General features: G+C 48.0%; 1 protein-coding gene across 3 annotated transcripts in view; it reads left to right on the top strand.

The window, feature by feature from the left end:
• The window catches only part of pamr1a (peptidase domain containing associated with muscle regeneration 1a), a 319,049-nt gene extending 303,094 nt beyond the window's left edge, over nucleotides 1-15,955 (top strand). For all 3 annotated transcript variants that reach the window (XM_070899341.1, XM_070899342.1, XM_070899340.1), the window contains 2 exons: nucleotides 5,163-5,455; nucleotides 15,268-15,955. In XM_070899341.1, coding sequence (XP_070755442.1) covers nucleotides 5,163-5,455; nucleotides 15,268-15,798 — 824 coding nt within the window. In that variant the 3' untranslated portion in view covers nucleotides 15,799-15,955. The remainder of the gene's footprint in view (nucleotides 1-5,162; nucleotides 5,456-15,267) is intronic.
• The last annotated feature ends 2,969 nt before the right edge of the window (nucleotides 15,956-18,924 follow it).

The raw sequence follows: 18,924 nt of genomic DNA, 5'->3' as shown, positions 1-18,924 counted from the left end.
CTTTCTCTATCAGGTCCACCTGTATACAGTATCTTTCTCGATCAGGTCCACCTTTAAACAGTAACTTTCTCTATCAGGTCCACATTTAAACAATAAATTTATCTCTCAGCTCCACCTTTAAACAGTAACTTTCTCGTACAGGATCACATTTAAACAGGACATTTCTCTCTCAGGTCCACCTTTAAATAGTAACTTTCTCGATCAGGATCACCTTTAAATAGTAACTTTCTCTTTCAGGTCCACCTGTAAACATAACTTTCTATATCTGCTCCACCTTTAAACAGTAACTTTCTCGTACAGAATCACATTTAAACAGGAAATTTCTCTTTCAGGTCCACCTTTAAACAGTAACTTTCTCGATCAGGATCACCTTTAAATAGTAACTTTCTCTTTCAGGTCCACCTGTAAACATAACTTTCTGTATCTGGTCCACCTTTAAACACGAACTTTCTCTATCAGGTCCATCTTTAAACAGTAACTTTCTCCATCATGTCCACCTTTAAACAGTAACTTTCTCTATCTGGATCACCTTTAAACAGTAACTTTCTCTGTCAGGTCCACCTTGAAACAGTAACTTTCGCTCTCAGGATCATCTTCAAATAGTAACTTTCTCTATCAGGTCCACCTTTAAACAGTAACTTTCGCCCTCAGGATCTCCTTTAAACAGGAACTTTCTCTATCAGCATCACCTTTAAACAGTAACTTTCTCGATCAGGATCACCTTTAAATAGTAACTTTCTCTTTCAGGTCCACCTGTAAACATAACTTTCTGTATCTGGTCCACCTTTAAACACGAACTTTCTCTATCAGGTCCATCTTTAAACAGTAACTTTCTCCATCATGTCCACCTTTAAACAGTAACTTTCTCTATCTGGATCACCTTCAAACAGTAACTTTCTCTGTCAGGTCCACCTTGAAACAGTAACTTTCGCCCTCAGGATTTCCTTTAAACAGTAACTTTCTCTATCAGCATCACCTTTAAACAGTAACTTTCTCTATCAGGATCACATGTAAACAGTAACTTTCTCTATTGTCCACCTTAAAGCGTGACTTTCTTTATCAGGATCACCTTAAAAAAGTAACTTTCTCGATCAGGATCACCTTTAAACAGTAACTTTCTCTATCAGGATCACCTTAAAAAAGTAACTTTCTCTATCAGGTCTACCTTTAAACAGTAACTTTCTCTATCAGGTCTACCTTTAAACAGTAGCTTTCTCTGTCAGCTCCACCTTTAAACAGTAACTTTCTCTATCGTCCACCTTTAAACAGTAAATTTCTCTATCAGGTCCACCTTTAAACAATCACTTTCTCTATCAGGTCCATCTTTAAACAGTAACTTTCTCTATCAGGATCACATTTAAACAGTAACTTTCTCTATCAGGATCACCTTTAAACCGTAACTTTCTCTATCAGGTCCACCTGTAAACAGTATCTTTCGCCCTCAGGATCACCTTTAAACAGGAACTTTCTCTATCAGCATCACTTTTAAACAGTAACTTTCTCTATCAGGATCACATGTAAACAGTAACTTTCTCTATCGTCCATCTTAAAGCGTAACTTTCTTTTTCAGGATCACCTTAAAAAAGTAACTTTCTCTATCAGGTCCACCTTTAAACAGTAACTTTCTCTATCATCCACCTTTAAACAGTAACTTTCTCTGTCGTCCACCTTTAAACAGTAACTTTCTCTATCAGATCCATCTTTAAACAGTAGCTTTCTCGATCAGGATCATCTTTAAACAGTAACTTTCTCGATCGTCCACCTTTAAACAGTAACTTTCTCTGTCGTCCACCTTTAAACAGTAACTTTCTCTATCAGATCCATCTTTAAACAGTAACTTTCTCCATCAGGATCATCTTTAAACAGTAACTTTCTCGATCGTCCACCTTTAAACAGTAACTTTCTCCATCAGATCCATCTTTAAACAGTAGCTTTCTCTATAAGGTCCACCATTAAACAGTAACTTTCTCTATCAGGTCCAACTTTAAACAGTAACTTTCTCTATCAGGTCCACCTTTAGAATGTCACTTTCTCTGTCAGGTCCACCTTGAAACAGTAACTTTTTCTATCAGGTCCATCTTTAAACAGTAACTTTCTCTATCAAGTCTACCTTTAAACAGTAACGTTCTCTCTCAGGATCACCTTTAAACAATAACTTTTGCTATCAGGTCTTCCTTTAAACAGTAACTTTCTCGATCAGGTCTTCCTTTAAACAGTAACTTTCTCTATCAGGATCACATGTAAACAGTAACTTTCTCTATCGTCCACCTTAAACCGTAACTTTCTTTATCAGGATCACCTTAAAAAAGTAACTTTCTCGATCAGGATCACCTTTAAACAGTAACTTTCTCGGTCAGGTTCACTTTTAAACAGTAACTTCTCGATCAGGATCAGCTTAAACAGTAACTTTCTCGATCAGGATCACCTTTAAACAGTAACTTTCTTGATCAGGTTCACCTTTAAACAGTAACTTCTCGATCAGGATCAGCTTTTAACAGTAACTTTCTCGATCAGGATCACTTTCAAACAGTAACTTTCTCTATCAGGTCCACCTTTAGAAAGTAATTCTCTCTATCAGGATCACCTTTAAACAGTAACTTTCTCTATTGGGTCCATCTTTAATCAGTAACTTTCCCTATCAAGATCACCTTTAAACAGTAACTTTCTCTGTCAGGATCACCTTTAAACAATAACTTTCTCTATCAGGATCACCTTTAAACAGTAAATTTCTCGGTCAATCCAGATTTAAACTGTAATTTGCTCTATTGTCCACCTTTAAACAGTAGCTTTCTCTATAAGATCCACCATTAAATATTAACTTTCTCTATCAGGATCACCTTTAAACAGTAACTTTCTCTATCAGGTCCACCTTTAGAAAGTAATTTTCTCTATCAGGATCACCTTTAAACAGTAACTTTCTCTATCGGGTCCATCTTTAATCAGTAACTTTCCCTATCAAGATCACCTTTAAACAGTAGCTTTCTCTATAAGGTCCACCATTAAACAGTAACTTTCTCTATCATCCACATTTAAACAGTAACTTTCTCTGTCAGGTCTACCTTTAAACAGTAACTTTCTCTATCAGGATCACCTTTAAACAGTAACTTTCTCTATCAGGTCCACCTTTAAACTAACTTTCTCGATCAGGATCACCTTTAAACGGTAACTTTCTCGATCAGGATCACCTTTAAACAGCAACTTTCTCTTTCAGGTCTACCTTTAAACAGTAACTGTTCTTATCGGGATCATCTGACGGCCTCCTCGTCCTCCAGTCTGGCCTACAACACCTACCACTTACCCGATCTTAACTGAGGCCTTCAGTGAGACATTGTTCCGATCTTTGTGATGCCTCTGCGCCATTCGGGTCACTGGCTGGCTTGTTTAGTTCAGCAGCAGTCTGGCTGGTGCTACATTATTGAAATCTCTTCCCACACGGACAGGTTAACTCCTGCTGGTGGGCACCTGGCCGGGTAGATAGATTCGGAATTGTGGTTGGATGTTTGCCCCAAACAGGACGATCCCGGCGCATGTCTCCATGTCAGGACCACTTTAAACAGCATGTCTCCCTGTCCAGAACACGTTTAAGCAGGTACTCTCTATCAGGACCCATTTTAAACAACCACTTGTACTCACATAGCACCTTTAATGTAGCAAACTCTTTACGGGGGCAGGGGGTATGTGTGGGAAGAATAAATAAATTAAGGTAACCGATGCATGGTGGGATGGTGACCAAATACTCAGTCAAAAAGATAGGTTTAAAGGTGAAGAGGGAAGCAAAGAGATGGAGATGTTTAGCAAGGGAGTTCCAGAGAGGCTCACCCAATCTCTTAAATAATGGATAATATATCTCTTGTATCTCTCCTGAACCAATTCGTCCTACAGCTTAGGTGTTCTATGCATTTCTGCCCCTCCTTTCACCACCATTTCTGGCAGGGCATTCAGCACCTCAGCCTCTCTGGAACTCCCTCGCTAAACATTTCCACCTCTTTACTTCCCTCTTCACCTTTAAACCTATCTTGGAGTGAGCTGGGTAATGTTGTAGGTGTGCAGTAATCAGTCTTAGTGCTGCGGGGTTTGAAGCTCAGCTCTTAGTTGCAGAGTTTGCGTGTTCTGGATTTGACGCATCCGTGGCTTCATGTCTGACAGTACAGAGGTGGTCATGGGGCCAAGAAAGAGGTAGAGGTTGGTGCTGACTCACTGCCTGCCATGCCACCGAGGGGCTACATGTGGATGAGTAAGTGTAGGGTCCAAGAAATTGAGGAAGAGAAGCCATGGTACACACAGGAAAACTGCAAGGATAATGTTGTTGCCGATCCTGGACATTTCTGGCCTGACTTGTAATGGCTGGGACCTCCCTCTGCTGTAAACCTATGGTTCCTGGTGGATTGTGACTTTTGCTCCCAACAGTAAAGGTACGTAAATGACCAGTGGAGAGGCTGTATCCCACAACTATAATGTGAGAATCTTTAGCGTTTCTGCGGTTGTTTCTTTAATCCAAGCTAGATAGGAACATAGGAACAGGAGTAGGCCATTCAACTCCTCGAGCCTGTCTGCCATTTAATTAAATCATGGTTGATCTGTGCCTTATCTCCATCTACCTGCCTTGGTATCACAATACCCTTAATACCCTTGCCGAACAAAAATCTGTCGATCTCAGTGTTGAAAATTTCCAATTGAGCCTCCAGCCTCAACAGCTTTTTGGGCTCGAGGCTTACAGATTTCCGTTACTCTTTTTGTGAAGAAATGGCTCCTGCCATCACCCCAGAATGGCCTAGCTCTAATTTTAAGGTCCTGCCCCCTTGTTCTGGACTCCCCCACCGGAGGAAATAGTTTATCTCTATATATACCCTAACAAATTCTTTAGCATATTAAACACCTCAATTAAAAAAACCTTAATCTTCTATATTCAATCGAATACAAGCCTCGTCTATGCAACCTGTTGTCATAATTTAACCCTTTCAGTCCCAATATAATTCTGGTGCATTTGCACCCACTCCAAGGCCAATATATCCTTCCTGTGGTGCACTTAACGGAGATCCACTGAACCAGCGAAGTGCGTTTTGACATTGAACCTGTGGAAATCAGGATTTTATTCCAGCTGTGTTTCCTCGCATGGCTGCTTTAAAGTGTAATGCTTGAATTGTTTTTCTCCTACTTGGCAGTTTGCGGGAAACTCGGCAATTTCAGCCTGCAGAATCTGACCTTGATGGCCTGGCCTTGGCAGGCCGCGCTCTACCAGAAGACATCGCGGACCAGCAACGAGATTGTCCGGCAGCGCACGTGGTTCCTGGCCTGCAGCGGGGCGGTCCTGAATGAGCGGAGCATCGTGGTCGCTGCCCATTGCGTGACAGAGCTGGGCAAAGCCTCGCTGATCAGCACGGCCGACATGATGGTGGTTCTGGGAAAGCATTACCACAATGAGGAACGCCAAGAGAAAAGTCGGCAGTACCTACAAGTGAGTAACATTCACCCTGGAAAGGCAGGGGAGGAAGGGAAGATGTTCTGCCACTGACTCCAGGCTCTGTGACTTTAACCTGTACATTGTGACACCCAGAGCACTGCTGCATGGTGTAAAGTCCTGACCCTGCAGTACAGACTTACACGAGGCACATGCTGAAGTCAAGGTCACTCAGGACCTGCACCTTTATTTCACAGCTCTCGAATGCCACACTTGCCTGAGACCTGCCTTTATATACCTGTGTGGAACAGGTATGCAGTGTCTCCTGCAAGTGCACCTCTGGTGGTAAGGTATGCTTGTGGTTACAGGTCATGTCTAGTTACAGTCACGTATAGCATGGTAAGATACAGTTATATACAGTAGTGTGAGATACATGACATCACCCTCCCCCAAGGTCTTATTGTCTTTATAGATTCAGTCTCTCAGGTGGTCTATGCTCTCGCGTGTAGCGTCTTAGTTGTGGTTCAGTTGTTTGCCTTGGTGCCTGTTTTACTTTCGGTGTGATTGCTGGTATCTCGCCTGGGCTGTCTGTTGAGATTGCCCTTTCCTCAGGTTGTTCCCTCTGTCTGTCCACCAGGTGTGGTGTGAGTTCCACATTGTAGTCTGCCTCTGGTTCTGCAGTGTTGTTGGTGAATCTACTTTTTACTTGGTCTACATGCCTCCGGCAGGTTTGGCCATTGTCCATTTGTACAACCAGTAGCCTGTTTCCTTCCTTGCCTGTTACTGTCCCTGCAAGCCATTTGGGACCCCTGCCATAGTTTAGCACAAACACTTTGTCCCCTATCTCATTCCACCTCTCCCTCGAATTTCGGTCATGGTATTCGGTTAGCTTCCAGCGCTTTGCCTCACAATTTCATGCATGTCTGGGAGGATTAACGAGATCCTAGTCTTTAAGGTCCGTTTCATCAATAGTTGCGCGGGGGGAACCCCAGTCAATGAATGCGGATGAGATCTGTATGCCAGCAGCAGTCGCGACAGGCGGCCCTGCAGCGTGGGACCTTAGATTTTAAGCATGCCTTGTTTAATGATTTGCACTACTCGCTCTGCCTGGTCATTGGAGGCCGGCTTGAACGGTGCCGTCTTAACGTGATTTATGCCGTGGTCAACTATAAAATATGGAAATTCTGCGTTGGTGAAACACGGACCATTATCACTGACCAATATGTCAGGAATTCTGTGCATTGCAAACATGGTTCTAAGGCTCTCCACAGTGATGGAGGTGGTATTCGAGTTTAAAATGGTGCATTCGATCCACTTTGAAAATGCATCGACGACTACGAGGAACATTTTGCCCTTGAATGGGCCCGCATAGTCTACGTGCACCCGCAACCATGGTTTAGCGGGCCAGGGGCTCAGGGGGGCCTCCCTGGGGACATTACTGAGTTGGGCACAAATGGTGCACCATCGGACGCAGAGCTCCAAGTCCGCGTCAATGCCAGGCCACCAGACGTGGGATCTGGCTATGGTCTTCATGAGAACAATCCCTGGGTGCTCGCGGTGGAGCTCCCGGACAAACGCCTCTCTGCCTCGCAAAGGCATGACTACACGGCTGCCCCACATCAGGCAGTTTGCCTGAAGTGATAGTTCAATATGCGCCTATGGAAAGGTTTGATCTCCTCGGGGCAGGCATCGCGAGCATCTGCCCAGTCACCAGTTAAAACACATCTTTTGACTAAGGATAACGTGGGGTCGCTGGTTGTCCAGGCTCTGATTTGGCGAGTCGTCATGGGCGAACCTGTGGACTCAAAGGCACTTATTGCCATGACCACAGTCCTGTTCGTCGGACCCTTCCGTGGTCGCCAGGGGTAGCCTGCTAAGCGCGTCGGCACAGTTGTCTGTGCCTGGTCTGTGCCTTATTGTGTAGTCGTAAGACGCCAGCATGAATGCCCACCCTTGAATGCGCGCCGAGGCGTTGACATTTATTGCCTTGCTCTCGGATAGCAGGGACGTGAGGGGTTTGTGGTCGGTTTCTAACGCGAACTTGGCCCCGAAAAGGTATTGGTGCATCTTTTTGACACCGTACACACACGCGAGCGCCTCCTTCTCCACCATACCATACCCACACTCCGCCCGCGAAAGTGACCTGGAGGCATAAGCAATGGGTTGTAATTTACCCGCACCATTGACATGCTGTAAAACGCACCCGACCCCGTACGCTGACGCATCTCATGTAAGAACTAGCTTTTTACCTGGATCAAAAAAGGCTAAAACACTCTTGGAACATAGAAGGTTGCGTGCCTTATTGAAGGCATGTTCTTGGGCATCCCCCCAAAACCAATCGCACCCCTTTCTGAGTAGCACGTGGAGAGGCTCCAGCAGTGAGCTCAAGTTCTGCATAAAGTTCCCAAAGTAATTGAGTAGCCCGAGAAAGGCGCGCAGTTCCGAGACATTCCGGGGCCTGGGTGCCAGACAAATTGCTTCGGTTTTGGATTCTGTTGGGCGGATTCCATCAGCGGCAATCCTTCTGCCCAAAAATTCAACCTCAGGCGCGAGAAACAGACACTTGGATTTCTTAGCTCTTAGGCCTACCCGATCCAATCGCTTTAGTACTTCCTCCAAATTGCGGAGATGGGAGTCGGTGTCCCTGCCCGTGATGAGTATATCGTCTTGAAACACAACCGTCCCCAGGATGGACTTGAGCAGACTCTCCATGTTGCGCTGGAATTTGGCAGCTGCCGACCTGATGTCGAATGGGCATTGATTGTACATGAAAAGGCCTCGATGTGTGTTGATGGTGGTGAGTAGCTTAGACTCTTCGGTCAGTTACTGCGTCATAGCTGCAGATGTGAGATCTAGTTTTGAGAAAAGTTTTCCTCGAGCCAATGTGGCAAATAGGTCCTCTGCTCTGGGCAGCGGGTATTGGTCCTGTAGGGAGACTGTGTTTATGGTAGATTTGTAATCCCCACAGGTTCATATGGATCTGTCAGGCTTCATGCCAGGGACGATGGGACTTGCCCAGTCGCTAAATTCCACGGGTGAGAACGCCTTCCCGCAAAAGCCGGTCCAGTTCATGTTTAATCTTTTCCCTCATCACATAAGGCACAGCTCTAGCCTTGTGATGGACCGGTCTAGCATCCTGTGTGATGTAGATTTTAACTTTAGCCCCTTTGTAGGTGCCCACACCTGGCTGAAAGAGATGTTCAAATTGACTTAGAACTGTTGAGCAGGAGGTCCGTTCCTCTGACGACATGGCGTGAACATCATCCCATTTCCACTTTAGTTTTGCCAGCCAGCTTCTCCCCAACAGTGCTGGGAGATCTCCGGGGACAATCCACAGGGGAAGTCGGTTCACCGTCCTTGTGTGTGACTGAGCGCATTGCGCTGCCAAGGACTGGGACGATTTCTTTGGTATAGGTCCTTAGTTTGGTGTCGACCCTTGTGAGTTTTGGTCTGTTGCTTTTGTGCGGCCACAGCTGTTCAAATTGTTGGATGCTCATGAGAGACTGACTCGCTCCCGTGTCCAGTTCCATGTTGACGGGTATCCCTTTGAGTAGGACCCTCATCATTATTGGAGACATCTTGTTGTAAGAACAGTGGACATTGATCGTGTTGACCCGCTGTACCTCGGTGTCCTGGGCAATGTCCCCACTGTCTTCTGGTCCGCTTTCCGACCCTTCCAATTCGTATACCAGCCGAGCTGCTGTTTTTCTGCACATGCGGGCCAGCTGCCCTGTATAGTTGCAGTTTCTGCAAACGGCATGCTGAAATCGACACCCCCTTGATGAGTGCCTTCCCCCACATCTCCAGCACAGACCGCTTCCATTGTTTCCGAAAGATGAGCTGCGTCTGGCTGATCTCTCTTGAGCTTCTCTCAGTTTGTAGTTGATTGCTCGCATTGTGGGTTGATGAGGTGTGAACGGCTATTCATGTGGCCCTTGATGGCTTCTGGCGCCACTGCCTGCTATTGAAGGCCTGCTCTCCTGCCTTTGTCTGTATGTGGGAGTAGCGGCTTGTTTCACGCTGTGAACACCTTGTTCCGATGTTTCGTTAGTTGTCGTACTCGCACTATAGACAGCATCGAAGTATATTTTCCCATTCAACTTGACAGAATAGCCTCCCCCCCTTTCATGTTGCCCCAAAGTTCCATTACATGTGTGCCATCCCTCTTGTACTGGGGATCCTTGCATTCTTTTAACCATTCGTCCTAAATCCTGGGGCTTATGTGTGCCTGCAACCGCAAGGGTGCAGTGTGGAACGCTCCCTTTAACCCTAAACAAGCTCTGACGTGGGAGGATAATTCAACCCCTGCCGCTATCCCTTCGGGTCCGATAAAGATTTGTTCGATCATCAATTGATGTTTCTGGTGCAGGAATGGTTGATAAAAGATTTGTGCTGTAGCGTCTGATCCCGTGTTGTCACAATATGCTGTGCAGTGTAATGTTTCGTACCACTTGCCCAAGGTTTGAGATTTGAGGTAGTCTGTGATTAACCTTGTTACACACCAATATGAACCAACCAAATAGGATAGGGTTTTGCTTAGTGTGGGGTCCAAATTTTTCCAGGCATACAATATGGGAGTTGTGGGTTGAAGTAGTGGATATGCGGCACATTTATCTATGGGGACTCGAACCTCCAGACCAGCTGGGGAACAGAGGAATGTGGCATTCATTTTACATAATAGATCACGTCCACACAGATTCACTGGAACCTCCTTAGACAGTAGGAATGAATGATTATCTTCGTAATCCTCTAATTGTACATTGATAGGGTTGGAGAAAAACATTTGCTGTGCGTGTCCAGATAGTCCAATCACTGAGGTTTGATTAGTGGAAGTGGGAATTCCCGTCGTATCTTCCCTTGAAAGGACCGAATAGGTGGCACCAGTATCCACTAGGAATGGGATATCCTTCCCTTGTATTCGTATTTTTACTTCAGGCTCTCCTATGGCATTTAACGAAACGACGGGTAGCTGTTTGTTCGCAGCACTCGGGTCTGGGATTGGGCGTCATTGATCATTATACGGGCAATTTGGTGGTTGGCCAAATTGCTTTTGATTCTGTGATCCAAATGGATCTTGCACAGAGAAATTAGTCTGAGGTCTAGCATGTACCTGGACTTGGGTCGCATACGGGTTGGGTCCTGGAGGGGGAGGGTGTGCTCTATTACCTGCCTGTTGAGTCCAATCATAATTTGGTTGTTGCTGTTTTGCCCGGCAAGTTCTAGCCCAGTGTCCAATCTGACCACAATTGTGACAGGTATCATATTGTTCCTGCCCTGCACCTCCTCTCCCTCTTCCCCTGTAATATCCTCCTGTGGCTCGCCCTCTTCCTCTACCCTGGGGGGGGGCGTAGGACAGTGTCACCGGGGTGGGTGTTATTGGAGCTGCTTGTCCTACAAACATGGTGACCTTGCTTCTAGATTCTCTATTTCGCTCTTGTATGTCCTTTAACATAGATACAACCTTGGATAGCGATTCCTGTCGCCATCCGAGACAAACTAGTTTAAAGGGATCTCTGAGTTCAGGTCGTAGCCCGTTTACCACGGCGCTGATCATAGGAGCTTCTACCTCCTCCATTTTCATGCCTGAACATTGGTTCATGATCTCTCGCACTCTTTCTACATAATCCTCAACATCCTCCTCCTTTCTTTGTGTAGTTTCCATAATTTTGGACCAATTCGTTTTCCTCGGGAACACCGAATGTAAGGCTTCCCAACATCTTCCCCAGAACCCCTCTCCTGGCTTCGTGCTGGGATCTGCATCCGGAGCCTCTCGATGGGTTTTAAAATCTTTGAATTTTATCTCAAGTTCGGCAAATTTTGTGTCCTTTAACCATGCTTTCAGTAAGATTTGACCATCTAATATACTGGGTTCGTGGCACAAGATGATTACTTTTAACTGGTCTATGGCCTTTTCAATATTGGTTTTGGGGTCTGCCAATCCTTCCACAATTATTCTTAATTCACTTGGTGACCATGGTCGATAAATAGGGACCGGAGCCCCCCCAGAGAGTGGACTGGGAAAAAGTCTTACTGGGTATGCAGATGATGATGGCTCCAGGGCACCGGGCTCTGGTCCACGGGTAAGACTTCGTGTGCCACCTGCAGGGCTGTCATGGTATTGATTCCCTTGTGACTGACTTATATTTCCTGCAGCCGCACCTGTATTGTTGGGAGCGGGTGTTACCCCGTTTCCCTGTACTCCGGCCTGAGGATCGTCTCCTCCTTGTTGGCCTGGAGCACCCCCCGGGGGTGGAACATACGGCGGTGGTCGATGGCTGTAGGGAGTCCAATCCTCATCCCAGTCCTCATCCTCATCCTTATCCCAACCCTCAGGGGCCCTAGGTGAGTGTGCCTTTGTCTCTTTAGCAACCATAACGGATGGATGTTTGTTATGTCGAGGGCGATTCACCTGCTCTACCTGTTCATCCCCCTGCTTTCTCCCTCTAGTACACTGCTTGCTAACTCTTAGGCTCTTCTCGTGTCGTTCCTCAGCTTCCCTTTTCCAATCTCCAAACGCTGACCAATTCACTTTTTTTTTTCCTCTTCTACCTGGGTCTCTGTCTATAAGGCATTCTTCTAGACAGGTTATTCTCTCTAAATTGAATGAACCATCGGGTGGAAATGGCCTGTTTTCACCCTTAGTCCATTTTACCCATTCTCTTAGGTGGTCAATTGAAGACTGACCACAATTCTGGAGCATAAAATGGGCTGGGGTCCCTTTTGATGGTGGTTTACTTGATCCAGCCCCCATCCTGGATGATTTAAGATTTTTCCAGTTTCTGATCTCACAATCCTTTCGGCCAACCGAGTTCTCTACGCCCACTTCTCCTGGCCGTTACGTGGCCTGAAAAGGCTCTTAATTCGGGCTCAGTCTGGGTGTGTGAGATATGTTGGCACGAACAAACCGTAGTTGATCAGTTACTGTTTCTTTTCTTAATCAATCCTTGTGTTTTTTTTTTGGTTTTTTTTCCCGAATCACAACTTTCCCTAGTGACTCTTCCCGTTTCTCTAATGGCAATGACTCACAAAGGTATTGCACACAACAGTAATACAAGGACAACAAACAATATTCCCGCGAGTACACAAATCATAACCTTACACCTTATCTAAACAAATTCTCAGTCTGCGTTGTACGCCACTACAGACCGAGTCCTCAACTTATCCTAATAAAAACTGATAAAACTTAAGGTTCCGTACCCAAACTCTTTGATCGATTACGCTTTCTTTTTTTTTCTAGTCTTATCACATAAGAACCCCTTCCGAATTAAAAACAATAAAAATCTTATCACATAAGAACCTTCGATCGATTAGCGCTTTCTTTTTTTTTATAGTCTTATCACATAAGAACCCCTTCCGAATTAAAAACAATAAAAATCTTATCACATAAGAACCTGGAACCCTTTTCGATCGACTAGCGCTCCCTTACCTACTGAAACCTTCCCCGGGCTGTCTCGAGATTTTTTCCAGAACTTGTTCTCTTCTGCTGGCGAGCTGAGAAAGAAATAGTTATAAAAAAAATACCTTTAGCTTTTAAATGCCGAGTCTTGTAGATTGCAGTACCTCCCCTGTGGACAACAGATTACATATGCGATTCACCAGTGAAGAAACCTCTTGTGAGCAAAAGGCTCACCTTGTTTGGCCACTGAAGCCTTTCACTGGAGAGGCACTATGCCCGTATCCGTTTTACTCACAGGACAGAGAGTATGCATCTCGGTGGAACCTCCAAGAAGTAACTGTCGAAATCTCGACCTCCGAAAAGAATTACTCCGACACTTACAGCTCCGGTAGAAGTTTCTTTAATTTACTTGCTCGCTCGTTAGTTGTCGTACTCGCACTATAGATCAACCTCGTTTCTTCTTCTCCTGCCAAGAATGTCTGTGCGACCAGTGCTGCTGCCTCTAGGGTCAAGTTCTTGGTCTCTATGAGCTTACGGAATACGCCTGTGTGGCCTATTCCTTCAATAAAAAAGTCTCTCAATACTTCTCTCCTTAGTTCATCAGAGAACTCACATAAACCAGCCAGCCTCCGAACTTCCGACACATAGTCGGGTATGCTGTGGCCCACACAATATCTGTAGTTCTAGAACCTGTGTCTGGCCATGTGTAGGCTGCTCACTGGCTTCAGGTGGTCTCTTAGCAGTGTGCTCAACTCTTCAAACCACTTGCTTGCTGGTTTCTCGGGTGCCAGCAGATCCTTCATTAAGGCGTATGTTTTCGAGCCACAGCTGATCAAGAGATGGGCTCTTCTCTTGTCTGCCTTGTCGTCGCCCAACCAGTCTTTGGTTACAAAGCTTTGCTGGAGCCTTTCTATAAAGTCCTCCAAATTATCTCCAGCATTGTATTTCTCATCTGAGCCGTTGATAGCCATTCTGTGGATTTTGTGATCCCGTAACTCGTCGCCACTGTAAAGTCCTGATCCTGCAGTACAGACTTACACGAGGCACATGCTGAAGTCAAGGTCATTCAGGACCTGCACCTTTATTTCACAGCTCTCGAATGCCACACTTGCCTGAGACCTGCCTTTATATACCTGTGTGGAACAGGTATGCAGTGTCTCCTGCAAGTGCATCCCTGGTGGTAAGGTATGCTTGTGGTTACAGGTCATGTCTAGTTACAGTCATGTATCGCATGGTAAGGTACAGTTATATACAGTAGTGTGAGATACATGACACATGGTGTGTTCACTGACCAAGGATGGACAAAGTTCATTTCTCCCACATGTATTTCAAGGTTCTGCCAACTCCCATACCTCTGTTGTTGAAAGAACTAATGGGTCACCTTCTTATTAAAAAAATGCATTCTCGGGATGTGGGCGACACTAGCAAGGTTGCATTTACTGTTCATTCTGTGCCAGCCTAGAATCCTCAAAAGAAAAGAAAATGTTTGCAATTTTACAATCTGTGACCAACTATCGAAGAGAAACTGGCCCTCGTAATAACAGTGGGTCCCGTCTTCCGCTAGGTTCAGATCCTGATGTGCTCACACAACTGCAGGTATATACGGCACAGGGGGAAAGGGAGGCAGAACTAGCAGGCAATTACAGTGGATAATACAATTCCCCCCCCCCTTTCTGAACACAAAAAGTGCCCGCTCTCACTTCCAACGCAACTTTGCAAGATCAACTAAAATGGGGGCAGGGGTGGCAGTGTTTGGTGTAACAATGTAGAGGAGTTTTACTCAGCATCTTACTCTAGCTGCAATGTAATGAGATTAGGGAAGGGAAATATAGTGAATGTGACTCTGGGCTACAGAACCCCACACAGGAAAGGGGTTTGGCAATATTGGTGGATAGTTCATTGCAGCCAACAACACACAGTAGCAGGAAGGAAAGCTAACCTGCTCTTGGGATGGGTAGAGCACAAATCCCAGGAGACTCTGGCCACAAGATATCCAGCTTGGGGGCAGTGCAGAAAAGGGCACCTAATCTTAAGGTAGAGATTGAAGAGCATGGGATTCTTTACTGTTGATAAGATAAGACTACATGAGAGAGGCAGATAGCGTAGAAGAATTTAAGGGTGAATTGAATTGATAATTGAACGATATTTCAGCCAGATGGATGTAGAGTCTTTTTCTTTTCCAGTTCTGTACTTCCTTATGTTACTGTGTACGTTCCCTGGGAATGTTTATTGGGACAGTGTAAAGGGAGCGTTACTCTGTATCCAATCCATGCTGTACCTGCCCTCAGAGTTGTTGATGGGCAGTGTAGTGGGAGCTTTACTCTGCATAAAACCCATGCTGAGGCTAGATGTACAAGTGAAATGTCTGCCATTCTCATCACTGACAGCCTCCACCTTGAAGGGCACAAAAAGACCGATAAAACAATAAAAACATTCCAACCACTTTGACAGTATTGTGCTTTCCTTCCTTCAGATCTCTGCAGTTATTGTGCATCCTGCCTATGACCCGATCCTGCTTGATTCAGATATTGCAATAATCAAACTGATGGACAAGGCGAAAATCACTGACCAGGTGCAGCCTGTGTGTCTCCCTGATGTGAAAGATCTATCCACCATGAATACACAGGGCTACGTCACCGGGTGGAAAATGCAGAGTGATGCCAAGGACTCAGCCCATAAAAATGAGACCCTCCGTGTGGGCACCATTGAAATCGGCGATTCCGTCCAGTGCGAGCAGCAGTACGAGGACCACGGGATCTCCGTCAGCATCACCGAGAACATGTTCTGCGCCCGCCAAGATCCGAGCGGTTGGTCAAACATCTGCCCGTTGGAGACGGGTGGTGTGGCCACCTTCCCCGCGGCAGACAGGGCAGCCTCTGCTCTCACCTGGTACCTGCTGGGGTTGGTGAGCTGGGGCTACGAGAAAGGATGCAGCCAGGAACTATTCACCGTCTATACAAATGTAGCTCCATTCAAAGACTGGATTGAGAAACATTTGAAATAAGACTCTTTCCATAAGGTAGCGTCTCACAATGCCTACAGGAACAATGGCTTTGGTTTCGAGTTTGTATTGTTCGAACTGTTTGATACTTTTACACAAGATAACCCATATATACATTGTAACAGCTTAAGCAGTCAGCACAGATCATCCTTCTCATAAAACGACTGAAATGATGGTTCTGATTCTTTCTTAGGACATGCAAATTTAAACTATCCAATTGAAATGATTTCATTCTTCCACTACAGGGGATTAATTCAGCCCCTACCCCACGGGTCAAACTGGGATCCAGTTCACTCCCCACTCCCCACCTCAGCGATCAAATCCATCCCCAGCCCCCCGACACCACTGGGAGTTATTTTGACAGCCAAAAATGGGGTGAATGATTATTTCCACCGTGTTCTTATTCCCTCTGCGCCTGTATCCCCGTACTGTGGTACTGTGTATGTGTACTCGATCCAGTCACACTGTGCACTCGATCCAGTCACACTGTGCACTCGATCCGGTCACACTGTGCCCTCGATCCGGTCACACTGTGCCCTCGATCCGGTCATACTGTGCACTCGATCCAGTCACACTGTGCCCTCGATCCGGTCACACTGCCCTCGATCCGGTCACACTGCCCTCGATCCAGTCACACTGTGCCCTCGATCCGGTCACACTGTGCCCTCGATCCAGTCGCACTGTGCCCTCGATCCGGACACACTGTGCCCTCGATCCGGACACACTGTGTCCATGATCCAGTCACACTGCCCTCGATCCGGTCACACTGTGCCCTCGATCCGGTCACACTGCCCTAGATCCTGACACACTGTGCCCTCGATCCGGTCACACTGTGCCCTCGATCCGGTCACACTGTGCCCTCGATGCGGTCACACACTGCCCTCGATCCGGTCACACTGCCCTCGATCCGGACACAATGTGCCCTCGATGCGGTCACACACTGCCCTCGATCCGGACACACTGTGCCCTCGATCCAGTCGCACTGTGCCCTCGATCCGGACACACTGTGCCCTTGATCCGGTCACACTGCCCTCGATCCAGTCACACTGCCCTCGATCCAGTCACACGGCCCTCGATCCGGTCACACTGCCCTCGATCCGGTCACACTGTGCCCTCGATCCGGACACACGTGCCCTCGATCCGGTCACACTGTGCCCTCGATCCGGTCACACTGTGCCCTCGATCCGGTCACACTGCCCTCGATCCAGTCACACTGCCCTAGATCCTGACACACTGTGCCCTCGATCTGGTCACACTGTGCCCTCGATCCGGTCACACTGTGCCCTCGATCCGGTCACACTGTGCCCTCGATGCGGTCACACACTGTGCCCTCGATCCGGTCACACTGCCCTCGATCCAGACACACTGCCCTCGATCCGGTCACACTGTGCCCTTGATCCGGTCACACTGTGCCCTTGATCCGGTCACACTGCCCTCGATCCGGACACACACTGCCCTCGGTCCGGTCACACTGCCCTCGATCTGGCCACACTATGCCCTCGATCCGGTCACACTGCCCTCGATCCGGACACACTGTGCCCTCGATCCGGTCACACTGCCCTCGATCTGGCCACACTATGCCCTCGATCCGGTCACACTGCCCTCGATCCGGTCACACTGCCCTCGATCCGGTCACACTGCCCTCGATCCGGTCACACTGTGCCCTCGATCCGGTCACACTGCCCTCGATCCGGTCACACTGCCCTCGATCCGGTCACACTGCCCTCGATCCGGTCACACTGTGCCCTCGATCCGGTCACACTGTGCCCTCGATCCGGTCACACTGCCCTCGATCCGGTCACACTGCCCTCGATCCTGACACACTGCCCTCGATCCGGTCACACTGCCCTCGATCCGGTCACACTGCCCTCGATCCGGTCACACTGTGCCCTCGATCCGGTCACACTGCCCTCGATCCGGTCACACTGCCCTTGATCCTGACACACGTGCCCTCGATCCGGTCACACTGTGCCCTCGATCCGGTCACACTGTGCCCTCGATCCGGTCACACTGCCCTCGATCCAGTCACACTGCCCTCGATCCGGTCACACTGTGCCCTCGATCCGGTCACAATGTGCCCTCGATCCGGTCACACAGGCCTCAATCCAGTCACACTGCCCTCGATCCGGTCACACTGCCCTTGATCCTGACTCACGTGCCCTCGATCCGGTCACACTGTGCCCTCGATCCGGTCACACTGTGCCCTCGATCCGGTCACACTGCCCTCGATCCAGTCACACTGCCCTCGATCCAGTCACACTGCCCTCGATCCGGCCACACTGTGCCCTCGATCCGGTCACACCATGCCCTCGATCCGGTCACACTGCCCTCGATCCAGTCACACTGCCCTCGATCCGGTCACACCATGCCCTCGATCCGGTCACACTGCCCTCGATCCAGTCACACTGCCCTCGATCCAGTCACACTGCCCTCGATCCAGTCACACTGCCCTCGATCCGGCCACACTGTGCCCTCGATCCAGTCACACTGCCCTCGATCCAGTCACACTGCCCTCGATCCGGTCACACCATGCCCTCGATCCGGTCACACTGTGCCCTCGATCCGGTCACACACTGCCCTCGATCCGGACACACTGCCCTCGATCAGGTCACACACTGCCCTCGATCTGGTCACACTGCCCTCGATCCGGTCACACTGCCCTCGATCCGGTCACACTGCCCTCGATCCGGTCACACTGCCCTCGATCCGGTCACACTGCCCTCGATCAGGTCACACACTGCCCTCGATCTGGTCACACTGCCCTCGATCTGGTCACACACTGCCCTCGATCCGGTCACACTGCCCTCGATCCGGTCACACTGCCCTCGATCCGGTCACACTGCCCTCGATCTGGTCACACCGCCCTCGATCCGGTCACACTGCCCTCGATCCGGTCACACTGCCCTCGATCCGGTCATACTGTGCCCTCGATCCGGTCACACTGCCCTCGATCCGGTCACACTGCCCTCGATCCGGTCACACTGTGCCCTCGATCCGGACACACTGTGCCTTCGATCCGGTCACACTGCCCTCGATCCGGTCACACTGCCCTCGATCCGGTCAGACTGTGCCCTCGATCCGGTCACACTGCCCTCGATCCGGTCACACTGCCCTCGATCCGGTCACACT

Source organism: Pristiophorus japonicus, chromosome 14 (assembly GCF_044704955.1).
Source record: "Pristiophorus japonicus isolate sPriJap1 chromosome 14, sPriJap1.hap1, whole genome shotgun sequence".
In the NCBI taxonomy this organism is placed as follows: domain Eukaryota; kingdom Metazoa; phylum Chordata; class Chondrichthyes; family Pristiophoridae; genus Pristiophorus; species Pristiophorus japonicus.
Note: the sequence above shows the minus strand (reverse complement) of the source record. Positions and strands in the feature narration are given on the sequence as shown.